At 42.9% G+C, this 12,764-nt stretch overlaps 1 protein-coding gene across 1 annotated transcript in view; it reads left to right on the top strand.

The window, feature by feature from the left end:
• Positions 1 to 12,764, top strand: part of MET (MET proto-oncogene, receptor tyrosine kinase) — a 216,442-nt gene that overhangs the window by 122,815 nt on the left and 80,863 nt on the right. Inside the window, exons 6-8 of the mRNA XM_083366679.1 lie at positions 5,371 to 5,531; positions 7,438 to 7,540; positions 7,659 to 7,795. Of these exons, the coding sequence (XP_083222805.1) occupies positions 5,371 to 5,531; positions 7,438 to 7,540; positions 7,659 to 7,795 (401 nt within the window). The remainder of the gene's footprint in view (positions 1 to 5,370; positions 5,532 to 7,437; positions 7,541 to 7,658; positions 7,796 to 12,764) is intronic.

Here is a 12,764-nt window from a genome sequence, read left to right as displayed (position 1 = left end):
AAGTGGTAATTTGTTAAATGGTCACAGTGCTTAAGCTTTTTGAGGGGCAATTCTGTATGAAGTTAATAAATGAGAAAAAATGAACCTTAGAGTGTAGTCGATTGATTTTAAGCCAGAATTCATGTGCTGGATATATTTTAGAAAATGCAATAAATATTCTATGACAATGATAAATAGTAATACATCCCCAGGGCATGTGCCATTGTAAGTGGAAGATTTTGAGGTTTTGTTTCTAAAAGGAAAGAAATGATGCATCTGGGTTCCTAAATCTTTATGGCTACTAGCTGCTCAAGCAGATTTTATGGTTTGCTGAACCATGACAGTTAGTCATATAGTACTACTAAAAAAAGATAATTCATATTTAGCATATTGCTTTAATATAGCATGGGACTGTTTTGGCTGTTAGAAATGCAAGATAACCTGTGGTATTTGTAATGAAACCTGAAAATCCTTAACATATAAAATAATTTTTGGAAAGAAGAATATAATTAAAATATGTTAAATGATAATTTTGACATTAAAGTCAACATACGCTAGTCATTACAAAGGTCTGAATCAGTGTCAATATTACATTTGCCAATAATGTGGTGAGAAAACTTTTAATTGAATTTCAGATCACAGAATCACCCAAGCAATAACTGCTACAGATCTAGATCCATTCAAATGTTTAGCCTTACTGTAACACGAGGGATTAAGCATCTATAAACAAATGGTACAACTCCACAGGTTTCTGGAAATTGTGAGCAACATCATTTAAATCCACAGCTGTTAAAACTGCATAACAACAGTGTTGGGATTGGGGAGGCAGTACAATATGTCACAATGGCAATTGTACCAGTACAAGTGAAACCTCACCCATTTTGTATGTGTGAAGTTGGACAAATATGATCAATGAGGTTTGAGATAGATAAGCAAAAATAGGAAGGAAGTAGTAACAGATGCCTTTCTCAGTTGTAGCATTCTAGTTAAGTTTGCTTACGGTACACTTACTCCCATCCCTTTAACTCTAAATAGAGATGACTAAAACCTGCTTGAACAGTAGAATTGTTGAACTTAGTTTGCCTGCCAGGGATTTCTCTCTTCTCAGCTCTTGGAAAATAAATAGAAAGGTGGTTTGGATCTTTTCCCCCAAAGCCCAGAATAAGGAACTTGCCAGAAGTTCTGTCAGTTCTGAAATATCAGCTATGAAACCTATTAAATCTTGGCAAATACAGATGCTTTTAATGAGAAATTTTATTTTAGAAAAATTAAGAAATCAGATGTTGAGATATAAAAAGTATTTTGGGGGAAAGGGAATATAAGGAAAAACATGGAAAGCAACAGTAACAGCAATACAAATAAAATCAATATAGTCAGCATGCTTGAACTAGCAATTTATTTGGACATGTTTAGAGTTTATTGCAAGAGAAGCTAGTTAAAAAAATAACCATCCAAGGTTCAGAAATTACCACTTTGGCTTTACAGGTGAAACTCGAAAAATTAGAATATCGTGCAAAAGTTCATTTATTTCAGTAATGCAACTTAAAAGGGGGAACTAATATATGAGATAGACTCATTACATGCAAAGCAAGATAGTTCAAGCCATGATTTGTCATAATTGTGATGATTATGGCATACAGCTCATGAAAACCCCAAATCCACAATCTCAGAAAATTAGAATATTGTGAAAAGGTGCAATATTCTAGGCTCAAAGTATCCCACTCTAATCAGCTAATTAAGCCATAACACCTGCAAAGGGTTCCTGAGCCTTTAAATGGTCTCTCAGTTTGGTTCAGTAGGAATCACATTCATGGGGAAGACTGCTGACCTGACAATTGTGCAGAAAACCATCATTGACACCCTCCATAAGGAGGGAAAGCCTCAAAAGGTAATTGCAAAAGTTGGATGTTCCCAAAGGGCTGTATCAAAGCACATTAATAGAAAGTTATGTGGAAGGGAAAAGTGTGGGGGGAAAAAGGTGCACAAGCAGCAGGGATGACCACAGCCTGGAGAGGATTGTCAGGAAAAGGCCATTCAAAAGTGTTGGGGACTTTCACAAGGAATGGACTGAGGCTGGAGTCAGTACATCAAGAGCCACCACACACACAGACGGATCCTGGACATGGGTTTCAAATGTCGTATTCCTTTTGTCAAGCCGCTCCTGAACAACAAACAATGTCAGAAGCGTCTTACCTGGGCTAAAGTAAAACAGACCTAGTCTGTTCCTCAGTGGTCCAAAGACCTCTTTTCTGATGAGATCAACTTTTGCATCTCATTTGGAAACCAAGGACCCAGAGTCTGGAGGAAGAATGGAGAGGCACACATTGCAAGATGCTTGAAGTCCAGTGTGAAGTTTCCACAGTCTGTGTTGATTTGGGGAGCCATGTCATCTGCTGGTGTTGGTCCACTGTGCTTCATTAAGTCCAGGGTCAACGCAGCCGTCTACCAGGAGATTTTGGAGCACTTCATGCTTCCTTCCACAGACGAGCTTTATGGGGATGCTGACTTCATTTTCCAGCAGGACCTGGCACCTGCTCACGCTGCCAAAAGCACCAAAACCTGGTTCAATGACCGTGGGATTACTGTGCTTGATTGGCCAGCAAACTCACCTGATCTGAACCCCATAGAGAATCTATGGGGCATTGCCAAGAGAAAGATGAGAGACATGAGACCGAACAATGCAGAAGAGCTGAAGGCCGCTATTGAAGCATCCTGGTCTTCCATAACACCTCAGCAGTGCCATGGGCTGACAGCTTCCATGCCACACCGCATTGAGGCAGTAATTGCTGCAAAAGGGACCCAAACCAAGTACTGAGTACATATGCATGCTTATACTTTTCAGAGGTCCGATATTGTTCTATGTACACGCCTTGTTTTATTGATTGCATGTAATATTCTAATTTTCTGAGATTGTGGATTTGGGGTTTTCATGAGCTGTACGCCATAATCATCACAATTATGACAAATCACGGCTTGAACTATCTTGCTTTGCATGTAATGAGTCTATGCCATATATTAGTTTCCCCTTTTAAGTTGCATTACTGAAATAAATGACCTTTTGCACGATATGTGTGTCCTTCCTCCTCTTTCTTTTTTTCTTTTTTTGTGTTTTGTTTTGAATGTATGAGGACAGCAAATAAAAACCAGCTTTCTCTTCTAGAAAAATTTACTGCTGTCCTCACTAGCAAAATACTACATTTCTGAAGTTACGGGCCTGGCCAGCAAATCAAAATAGCTTCTAGCACAAATGAAAAAGGGGGTAACCAGTTTTCATCAGTTGTTCACATCATACAAAAGTTACATTTGAAAGTCACTTTGGGAAATAAAAGAATATATATATATATATTTCTTTTAGCACTTCTGTCTTAGTATCGGTTTACCAGACACCTGAGGCAATACTATCATGCCTCCAAAATCTGGGGACTTGCTTCATGGCACATTATAAACGACGATTGCTTATATACTACCAATAGCTGGTATCATTGACATCTTTTCAGTGTTGTTCATGGGTTGCAAATAACTACTAAGGTTGAATAAAACTTTATTCAAAACCCCTATCACAATATTTGATGAGCTTTCAAATGACCTTGTGTGATTATAGACCAGGTTTTTTGTGTTATTTGCCAAAGCACACACTCCAATAGTCTATAGTAACAAAAGACAAGCCAGGTATAACCCAATATTTAATAGCCAAATACAGGGAAGAAATAAAGTATTGTGTCTCAGGCAGTAGCCCAAAAAGATAATTCAAGCAGATTGAAATTCAAGCATAAATCTCTTAGCAATATGTGTTATGCCATCACCCAATATCTTTTTTAAAAATTAAACAGCTGTAAATATTTTCTCTCCATTCCTCATACATATTTGCTCAACTGATTTTGTCATTATGAGACATTTGAAAAGACAAAAAGGTTTCAGTTGAGAGGGTAAAATAATTATAAAATGTTTCTGAAATTTTTATATTGGTTTTACTATTTTTTCCCCTAATCCTAAATTATGCAGCAGTTGTTTCTAAATGGTTTACCACCAAACACCAAAACCCTCAAAAAGACTACATGCAGGACTACAGGTTGTGATACCTTGATGTCACCTCTACACGGTTACATTTTCAATATTATTTGAAAAATCAATTCTAAAGGAAAGATCTCCCTTTGGCAGCATTTACTAATTAAAACATGAGGAAATTACAAGTATGTGCAAATATGACTGTGGGACTTTCAAATGAGCATGGAATTGGGTTGGTTCTTCATTGCCTGGAGCAATTATTTCACTATTGTATGGTTTAATCTGTGTTTACATGTTCAGGAGAACTATTTTCCCATGGCATTTAATTTTTTACATTCTTACAGAATTAAGCTAAGTACATTATGTAGATACAGGTGTTTTTTTTTAAATGTGAATGTTACTGGATGTTCAAAGAGAACAGTAACCTGAGCATTTTTTATAGAAATGTTCTTTCAGATCCAGCATGAAAAAACAGAATTCATGATGAAAAACACAATTGTGCTACTTATTAGGAATAAATTGCAACTTCTATAAAACACTTTACCAGTTCTATCACAAGTATAAAAAAGTCTTTTGTTCTCTGACCAGGCTTGAATGTTTGCAAAGTTAGATGGCATGTCTTTGTAATCCCTATGGCATTGTCAATGTTTTATTGATAGTGTCTTGCCCTCCACTGAAATTTGTACAACTTCTCTGCTATTCATGCATTTTCCCACCATTGTTACATTTACAACACAATTTACAATATACAGAAGGTGGTTAGAGTGGGAGGGGGAAGAACATTTCCTTTTGATATTGTCACTGCATTGCTAGAATGTAGTTTATTTTTAACTTGAAATTTAGAAACAACCAACAGATAGCATTTTCAGTGACAGCATTGTAAATGCCACATTATTTTTTTAGCTCCCAAGACAGTGTTTGATTTATACTCCTTTGAAGCTTGTCATTGCTGTGAAGACATTTCAGCTTTCCTTCAGGTTACTGAAATAAGTTGCTTCATCAGTTTGATATTCTTCTATTCAGTATCATACTTTTAATAAAATAAGTGCATTGTATTCTTTTACATACCACAAGAAAGACATAAAAAGCAAACCAAAGAGTATTAAAAAAAACTATTACAATGCAAAGCTTGTTCAGTGCCCCTAAACACAATAACTCAGACCTTTCTAGCAGTGGCAGGATTATTTATTGCTAATATGTAAGGAAACTCATACAGTGATAAATGAAAACTGAGGAACAATTAAGTTAAAGGGCTGAGGAACAATTAAGTTAAAGGGGAGGGTATCTTCAACAGAAGAAATTATTTTCTGCCAGTATTTCTTTTCTTAAAAAGCACCTTCAAAGCCCATTAGAAATCATAAATTTCTTATTCTTTTTCTCCTTTAGATTATTCCAAGGAGTGCTGCTTTTGATGCTTCAACAAGACTGACACTGTGCGGGTGGGATTTTGGATTCAGTAAAAATAATAAGCCCAGCTTAAAAAAAATATCAGTCTTTGTAGGGGGACAGCGGTGCATTGTGGATGGCCGGGCTAGTGACAAAAACAAGTAAGATGTGAAGGTTTTTTTTCTCTTCAGATATTTTGATGTATGGCAAGAATAATCAAACGATTTCACTGTCTTGCATGATATCATATACAATTATTTTGGATTAATTGTATTTTAATTTGATGTTTCTCTCTTTTTCTTTCTCCATTGTTTGGATGAACTTCATCCAGAAAAATAGTGTAAATCATTCATATGATTTTGAGGACAGGGTGCCTTTGTGTCAATGTTGACTCCTGGTGACTACCTGGACTAGTCCTTGAAGTTACTTGGCAAAGTTTTTTTTTCTGAAATGGTTTGCTGTTGCCTTCTTCCTTGGATGGAGTGAAAGTGATTTGTCCAAAGTCACTCAGCTCTCTTCCTATCAAGCAGGACTAGACCTCACAGTTTCTAGCCTAGTGCTTTAATGACTACATTGAATTATCTGTCCATTTGTATGAATACGTCTATAGTAAAAATATTTCAATTTTTTAATGTTGTATTTTAACCATTTTGAACTATGTTGAATACAACATTCAAAAATGTGCAACTAGATTTAGTTGTTTAAAGAGGTCCTGTATTACAAGAGGTGAGAACTAATGTTGTAGTAAGGTATTCATCAACTAGAGGGCATAATATTTGTATATGTGGTGGGGGGGATTATGAACCTTTTTTTAAAATGTTTTTATTGTTTTGTGTTTTTTGTCCTTTTTTGTCTTCTTTTGGATTTTTTTTTAATTTTAATCTAATGTTATTTATTAAGCTAAAACAGTGAATGAAATATTCAGTAGATCGCTTTTCTCCAACGTGACATGAATTTAGTATACAAAATCATATGCCTGTTTCATACAGGCCCAGTTACTAACTAGGAATGTTAATGTGGATTGAAGCACCAAGCATATCTGTCTTTAAGGTTGTATAGATTGTTGAGTGAAGCCAATCACTTATTGAAAAGCTATCTTTTTCTACAGCAATAATTGAGTGTAAGGATGATTTTAAGAAAGGAATTAACTTTTAAAGGAGAAAGCACTAGCTAATCCCTTTATTTTACAGTATATGATGCTCTTTGAATATATACAGTGGAAGATATTTTTCTTATAAACTCTTAAGATGATACTTTTTAAATAATTGTACTGCTCTATCGTGTATTTTAAAAAAGATGATTACAAATAAATACATGTGTATTGATAGATTCTATCAATCAGTCATCGAGATATAGCCCACCAATTATTTCTGAACCACCTGTAAGTTCAAAGGTATTTTTATTTTACTGATTTGTCATATTCAAACATATTGGCTGGTCTGTTTATTTATGTTGCAGTTTACTTATGAGGTTCTGGTTTTTTGTTTTGTTTAGTTATGATTAATATATTTGTGAGGGTTCCTTAGTGCTCTCTGAGCTTGCTTGTTTTCTTGCTGGTGTTTCATTACCCAAACTAAGTAACATCATCAGTGCTCGTAAGAGTGCAGTTTGCTGTCAGTTTATACTCTAGTGGCTTGCCTGTCAGTGTTGGTGTGGGTGGTCTTAGAGATTCTTTGGTTGGTCTGTTTGCTGTTGGCTTCTTTGGCAGTTTCTTGATTGGGGTTTTGTTTACTTGATTGTTGGTCTGATGCTAACTTTGGAGTTAGGTAAACAATCTGCCAATATGCCAAGTAAACAATATGCCAATCAAGAAACTGCCAAAGAAGCCAGCAAACAGCCCAATCAAAGAATCCATAAGACCACCCCCACCAGCACTGACAGGCAAGCCACTAGAATATAAACTGACAGCAAACCACACTCCCTACTAGCACTGATGATGTTACCTAGTTTGGGTAATGAAACATCTGCAAGAAAACGAGCAAACTCAGAGAGCACCAAGGAACCCTCATGTCAATCTTGAGCTACAAATATTCTTCTTTATTAGTAATACATTTCTTTTTATTGAAGACTGGAATGCAAGCTTGGGCCTGTAAAGAACACACGTTTTAATGTTTCAAGCAGTGTTTCAAATGGACAAGCTAATACCTCTTTCAATACATTTTCTTATGTGGTAAGTAAAAGACTACTATTTTATAATTATATAATTTCATTTTAATAGTTCTTTTATCTTTATTTCAATGTGTTTGTATGTGGTTTAAATAACAAATAAAATATTGTTCCATATGCAGGATCCGAGAATAAGGCAGATTTCTCCTAACTATGGTCCAAGATCTGGCGGAACATTGTTGACATTAACTGGGGAATATTTAAACAGCGGGAATTCGCAAGAAATTTCTATCTGCAAAAAGCAGTGCAGCCTAACCAGGTATAATGGGGCTGATTTTTATTTTTTAAAATAAATTGTAAACCTGGAGCTCTAAACCAAATGAGAAATATATTTTATCTCCAGAACAAAATATCTCTTTTAGAAATGAAACTCACAAGACAAGAATCAGTGATTCCCAGCTTGACAGAACTGTAAAAGCAGCCTAAATAGCTACTGACTTGGAAAGGAGGAAGAGAAAGCTTAGAATGTAAAGTATAGAGTATAAACCTATGTCTACAAATTTGGCTACTCTATACTGCAAAGGCATAGATATACTGTAGCACAGAAACCATTGTTAGATCTAACTAGAACTGAAAAATGACTGCCCTTAATAGGATATATGTATTTTCTGGCTTTTTCTGACTTCTTCAGAGAGTGCAAAATGCTCCAAATTTTGGTGCTGTTTAAACTAACAAAAGATGCTTTTCTTCTCCTTGGCAAAGCACTAGAAATGGCATATACATCTTGCAGTTGAATTAGGATCACATCCTGGTCAAGCAGCCATTTTAGCCTCAGGTGAGGGATCAAAAATCAGGATAGACCAGTGGTGGTGATCCTATGGCACGGGCGCTTGCTGGCCTCTGTGTGCAGGGGCCGATGGTGTCAGGCAGCAGCTGCCCCAGTCCTTGCCTTGCCCCATGGCAATGGCACCCCCACCCTGCCTCGCCTCAAGCCACAGGATGAGTCTCCTGCTTACCGCCCCACCTGCCAAAGACCTCCTGGAGCTCCCCTAACCCTGCCCACCCCCCCACAGATGTCCCTCCCCACGAGCAACATTGAGATGACCACACCCACCTTGGCCACACCCACCCAATCTTCCATGAACACCACAGCCACACCCATCCAGTGGGCCACGCCCACCTGGCACCCAGCAATAAATAAGTGGGTTTGGGGTTGCAGTTTGGGCACTCAATCTCTAAAAGGTTCGCCACCACTGGGATAGACCAAACTCACCATGGTTTAGGTAGTCCTCGAGTTACGAATGTAATGGAGCTTGCCCATTCCATTCATAACATTTGTGGGAATGAATCTCATAACTCAAACGAGATCACTCCCTGCTCGTTAAGACACAAGGGCCTCCTTAAATGCACATGAGATATCTGAGTGGGGAAGGCCACGGGTGATGGAACAGGCCCCCAAAGCCTCCCCGATCTGCGAAGTTACCTCATGCTCAAGGTTGACTCAACCTTCCATCCTTCCGAGGTAGGTAAAATGAGGACCCAGATTGTTGGGGGCAATAAGCTGACTTTGTAATAATGCCGCTTGGGGTGTGTGTGAAAGCCCTCACAAGCAGGCATATATATAGAATGAAGGCTACTGCTAAGCTTGTAAGCCGCCCTGAGTCTTCGGAGAAGGGCAGGATATAAATGTAATAAAAATAAATAAAAAATAAATGCTTCCACCTCTTTTCTTGCCGCATCGGACTCACTTATCTTGAAAAGATCTGTCTCCTCTCTGCTGCAGTTCCTGCTTTTCAGGGTCAGGAGAGTCGATGGAAGCACCTAGGTCACAGGTCGGCAACCTGCGGCTCCGGAGCCGCATGCGGCTCTTTGAGCCGTCTCTTGCGGCTCCCAGCCGCCCGGTGCGCGCGCACCTCTTCCAACGGGCAGTGGTGCGCGCGCACCTCTCCAAATGGAGAGTGGCACCGCCCGTTTGGAGAGGTGCACGCGCACCTCCCCGAATGGGTGGAGGTGCGCGCGCACCTCTCCGAACGACCGGAGGTGCGCGCGCACCTCCCCAAACCTTTGGGGAGGTGCGCGCGTACCTCCGCGCGAACGGGCAGCGGTGCCGCTCTTTCAGGAAGCCCGCCGCGGCCCGTCTGTGAAGCTGCCGAAAGCGGCAGCTTAGCAGACGGGCCGCGGCAGCTTCCGCAAAGAGCGGCGCCCCTGCCCATTCCGAGAGGTGCGCGCGCACCTCTCCGAACGACCGGAGGTGCGCGCGTACCTCCGCGCGAACGGGCAGCGGTGCCGCTCTTTCAGGAAGCTGCCGCTTTCGGCAGCTTCCTGAAAGAGCGGCGCCGCTGCCCCTTCGCTTTCGGCAGCTTCCTGAAAGAGCGGCGCCGCTGCCCCTTCGCACGGAGGTGCGCGCGCACCTCCCCAAAGGTTTGGGGAGGTGCGCGCGCAACTCCGGTCGTTCGGAGAGGTGCGCGCGCACCTCTCGGAATGGGCAGGGGCGCCGCTCTTTGCGGAAGCTGCCGCAGCCCGTTTGCTAAGCTGCCGCTTTCGGCAGCTTCACAGACGGGCCGCGGCGGGCTTCCTGAAAGAGCGGCACCGCTGCCCATTCGCGCGGAGGTACGCGCGCACCTCCGGTCGTTCGGAGAGGTGCGCGCGCACCTCTCGGAATGGGCAGGGGCGCCGCTCTTTGCGGAAGCTGCCACGGCCCGTCTGCAAAGCTGCCGAAAGCGGCAGCTTTGCAGACGGGCCGTCGCCATCGGGCAACCGGGAACCGGTTCCATCTCATTTTTTAAAAAATGGCAGCCGCGTGCGTCCGCGCATGCGCAAAAAACCTTTTTGCGCATGCGCGTGCATGGACACACGCACGCGGCTCCCTCTTTTTTTAATTTGTGATGGAACCGGTTCCCAGTGGCTCTTTTTCTTTTTTAGGTTGCCGACCCCTGACCTAGGTGCAGTAATATCCCACAAGTTCAGGCACTGATCCTCTTTTGCAGAGAATGGATGCCTGACTTCTCATGCTCTTTGCCTCCTGCTCCCCCCAACTCCACAGCCACGCAGCTGCCTGCCTCTGGAGGTCATATTCAGACCTTGGAGGACAGTTCCAAGCTGCTGCTGCCCGGAACAGAGCCTCCAGAAGTCGGATCCAAGCCTCAGAGTCCTCCTTCAAGCTAGTGCCACCCAGAATGGAGATTGGGAAAGGTTTCTGCATGCTTCCAGAGGTCGGCTCCAGGCCTTGGAGGCATCCTCCAAGCCATTGCCACCTGGAACGGAGGTCGGAGGAGGCTTCTGCATGCCTCAGGAGCCATGCAGAAGCCTCCCCTGGTCTTTGTTCCCAGTGGCAATGGCTTGGAGCAGCCCCCGAGGTCTGGATGCAACCTTCAGAGGCACAAAGAAGCCTCTCCAACCTCTGTTCTGTTCTTTCTCTCCCAGCACGGTGAGCTCCAGCGGGCTGAATGCAGGTATGAGGTGCCTGGCCTTCTCCCTCAGTTGAAGTCTTCAGGCCTGCCCTCAGACAGAGGAGTTGGGGGCAGGAGCAGAAGACAGGCACTGCAAACATCTTTCGCATAGAGAATGAAAGTTTCTGAGATCTGCGATTTGGTGCAACTTCAAACACTTGCACAAGATCACAGACTCCAGAAACTTCCATTCTCAGTGCAAAAAGCATTTTCAAGCCGACTCTCCTTTCCCTCAAAGGGAAAGAAACCGTGGCAGAGAGGATTTTTGCAAGGTGAGAGAGTCCGGCGCGGCAGGAAGGCAAAGCAGTTGTTGGTTGCAAGGGGAGGGGGGAATAGGGTGAATGTTGCAGAGCCTCTGCAGTCATTCATAAGGGCAAACAACTGCCGTGGTGCTGCATTGTTCATGATTTGGGAACTTGCTCGTAAGCACTAAAGGGGCGCTTGTTGTGTAATTTTGAATGGGCACTAAGTGACCCCTCATAACTCAGGGATTACCTGTACTTAATCACAGTCCATACATAATAATCAAAACCTATTTTCAAAAGGTTTGGTGGCAATTATTGTGCCTGTAATGATGATATTCATTTTTGTTGAAGAAGGGGTTAGAAAGCAGGCTCTACCCAAACTCAACCAGGTATCTCCCAGGATCATGGGGAGGCTGAGCTCCACCACCTGTTTGTTGGATCCGTGCCCCTCCTGGCTGGTTTATGCGGCCCGGGAGGAGACACGAGGCTGGTTCCAGGCAGTAATAACTGCTTCTTTGAAGGAGGGTGTCTTCCCCGCCACCTTGAAGGAGGCGGTGGTAAGACCCCTCCTCAAAAAGCCTGTCCTGGACCTGGCTGTTTTAAATAATTATCGTCCAGTCTCCAACCTTCGCTTTTTGTTGAAGGTTGTTGAGAGTGTGGTGGCGCATCAGCTTCCTCTGTTCCTGGAGGAAACTGATTATCTGGACCCGTACCAATCGGGTTTCAGGCCCGGACACAGCATGGAGACGGCATTGGTCGCACTGGTGAATGATCTCTGGCGGGCTCGGGACAGGGGTTGTTCCTCTGTCCTAGTCCTATTAGATCTCTCAGCAGCTTTTGATACCATCGACCATGGTATCCTACTGCGGCGTCTCTGGGAGTTGGGAGGCACCATTTTACGGTGGTTCTCCTATCTCCTGGGCCGCTCGCAGTCGGTGTAGACAGGAGAGCAGAGGTCCACCCCAAGGCCTCTCGTTTGTGGAGTTCCTCAGGGGTCGGTTCTCTCGCCCCTCCTGTTCAACTTCTACATGAAGCCGCTGGGTGAGATCATTCGTGGTTTCAGGGTGGGGTATCATCAGTACGCTAATGATACCCAACTTTTTCTTTCCACCCCGAACCAACCCAGCAATGCCCTCACCGTGATGTCCCGTTGCCTGGAGGCAGTCCAGGTCTGGATGGGGAGAAACAGGCTTCGTCTCAATCCTTCCAAGACTGAGTGGCTGTGCATATCGGCATATCGGGTTAACCAGGCCATTCCATCTTTAACGATAGGGGGTGAGGTGTTACCCCCCGTTGATAGGGCTCGCAACTGATTCCCGGCTCAATTTTGAAGACCATATAGGAGCCGTGACCAGGGGGGCTTTTGCCCAGGTTCGCCTGGTATGGCAGTTGCGACCCTACCTGGACCACGATGCCCTACGCACAGTCACTCATGCGCTCGTGATCTCCCGTTTAGACTACTGCAACGCTCTCTACATGGGGCTGCCCTTGAGGACCACTCGGAGGCTTCAGCTGGTGCAGAATGCGGCCACGCGAGTTGTGATGGGAGTTTCCAGATACTCCCATGTAACACCTCTACTCTGCGAGCTGCATT

The sequence above is a fragment of the Vipera ursinii genome (assembly GCF_947247035.1).
Source record: "Vipera ursinii genome assembly, chromosome: 6".
Classification (NCBI taxonomy): Eukaryota; Metazoa; Chordata; class Lepidosauria; order Squamata; family Viperidae; genus Vipera; species Vipera ursinii.
The sequence above is the reverse complement of the archived record's forward strand: the minus strand, read 5'-3'. Positions and strand labels throughout refer to the sequence as shown.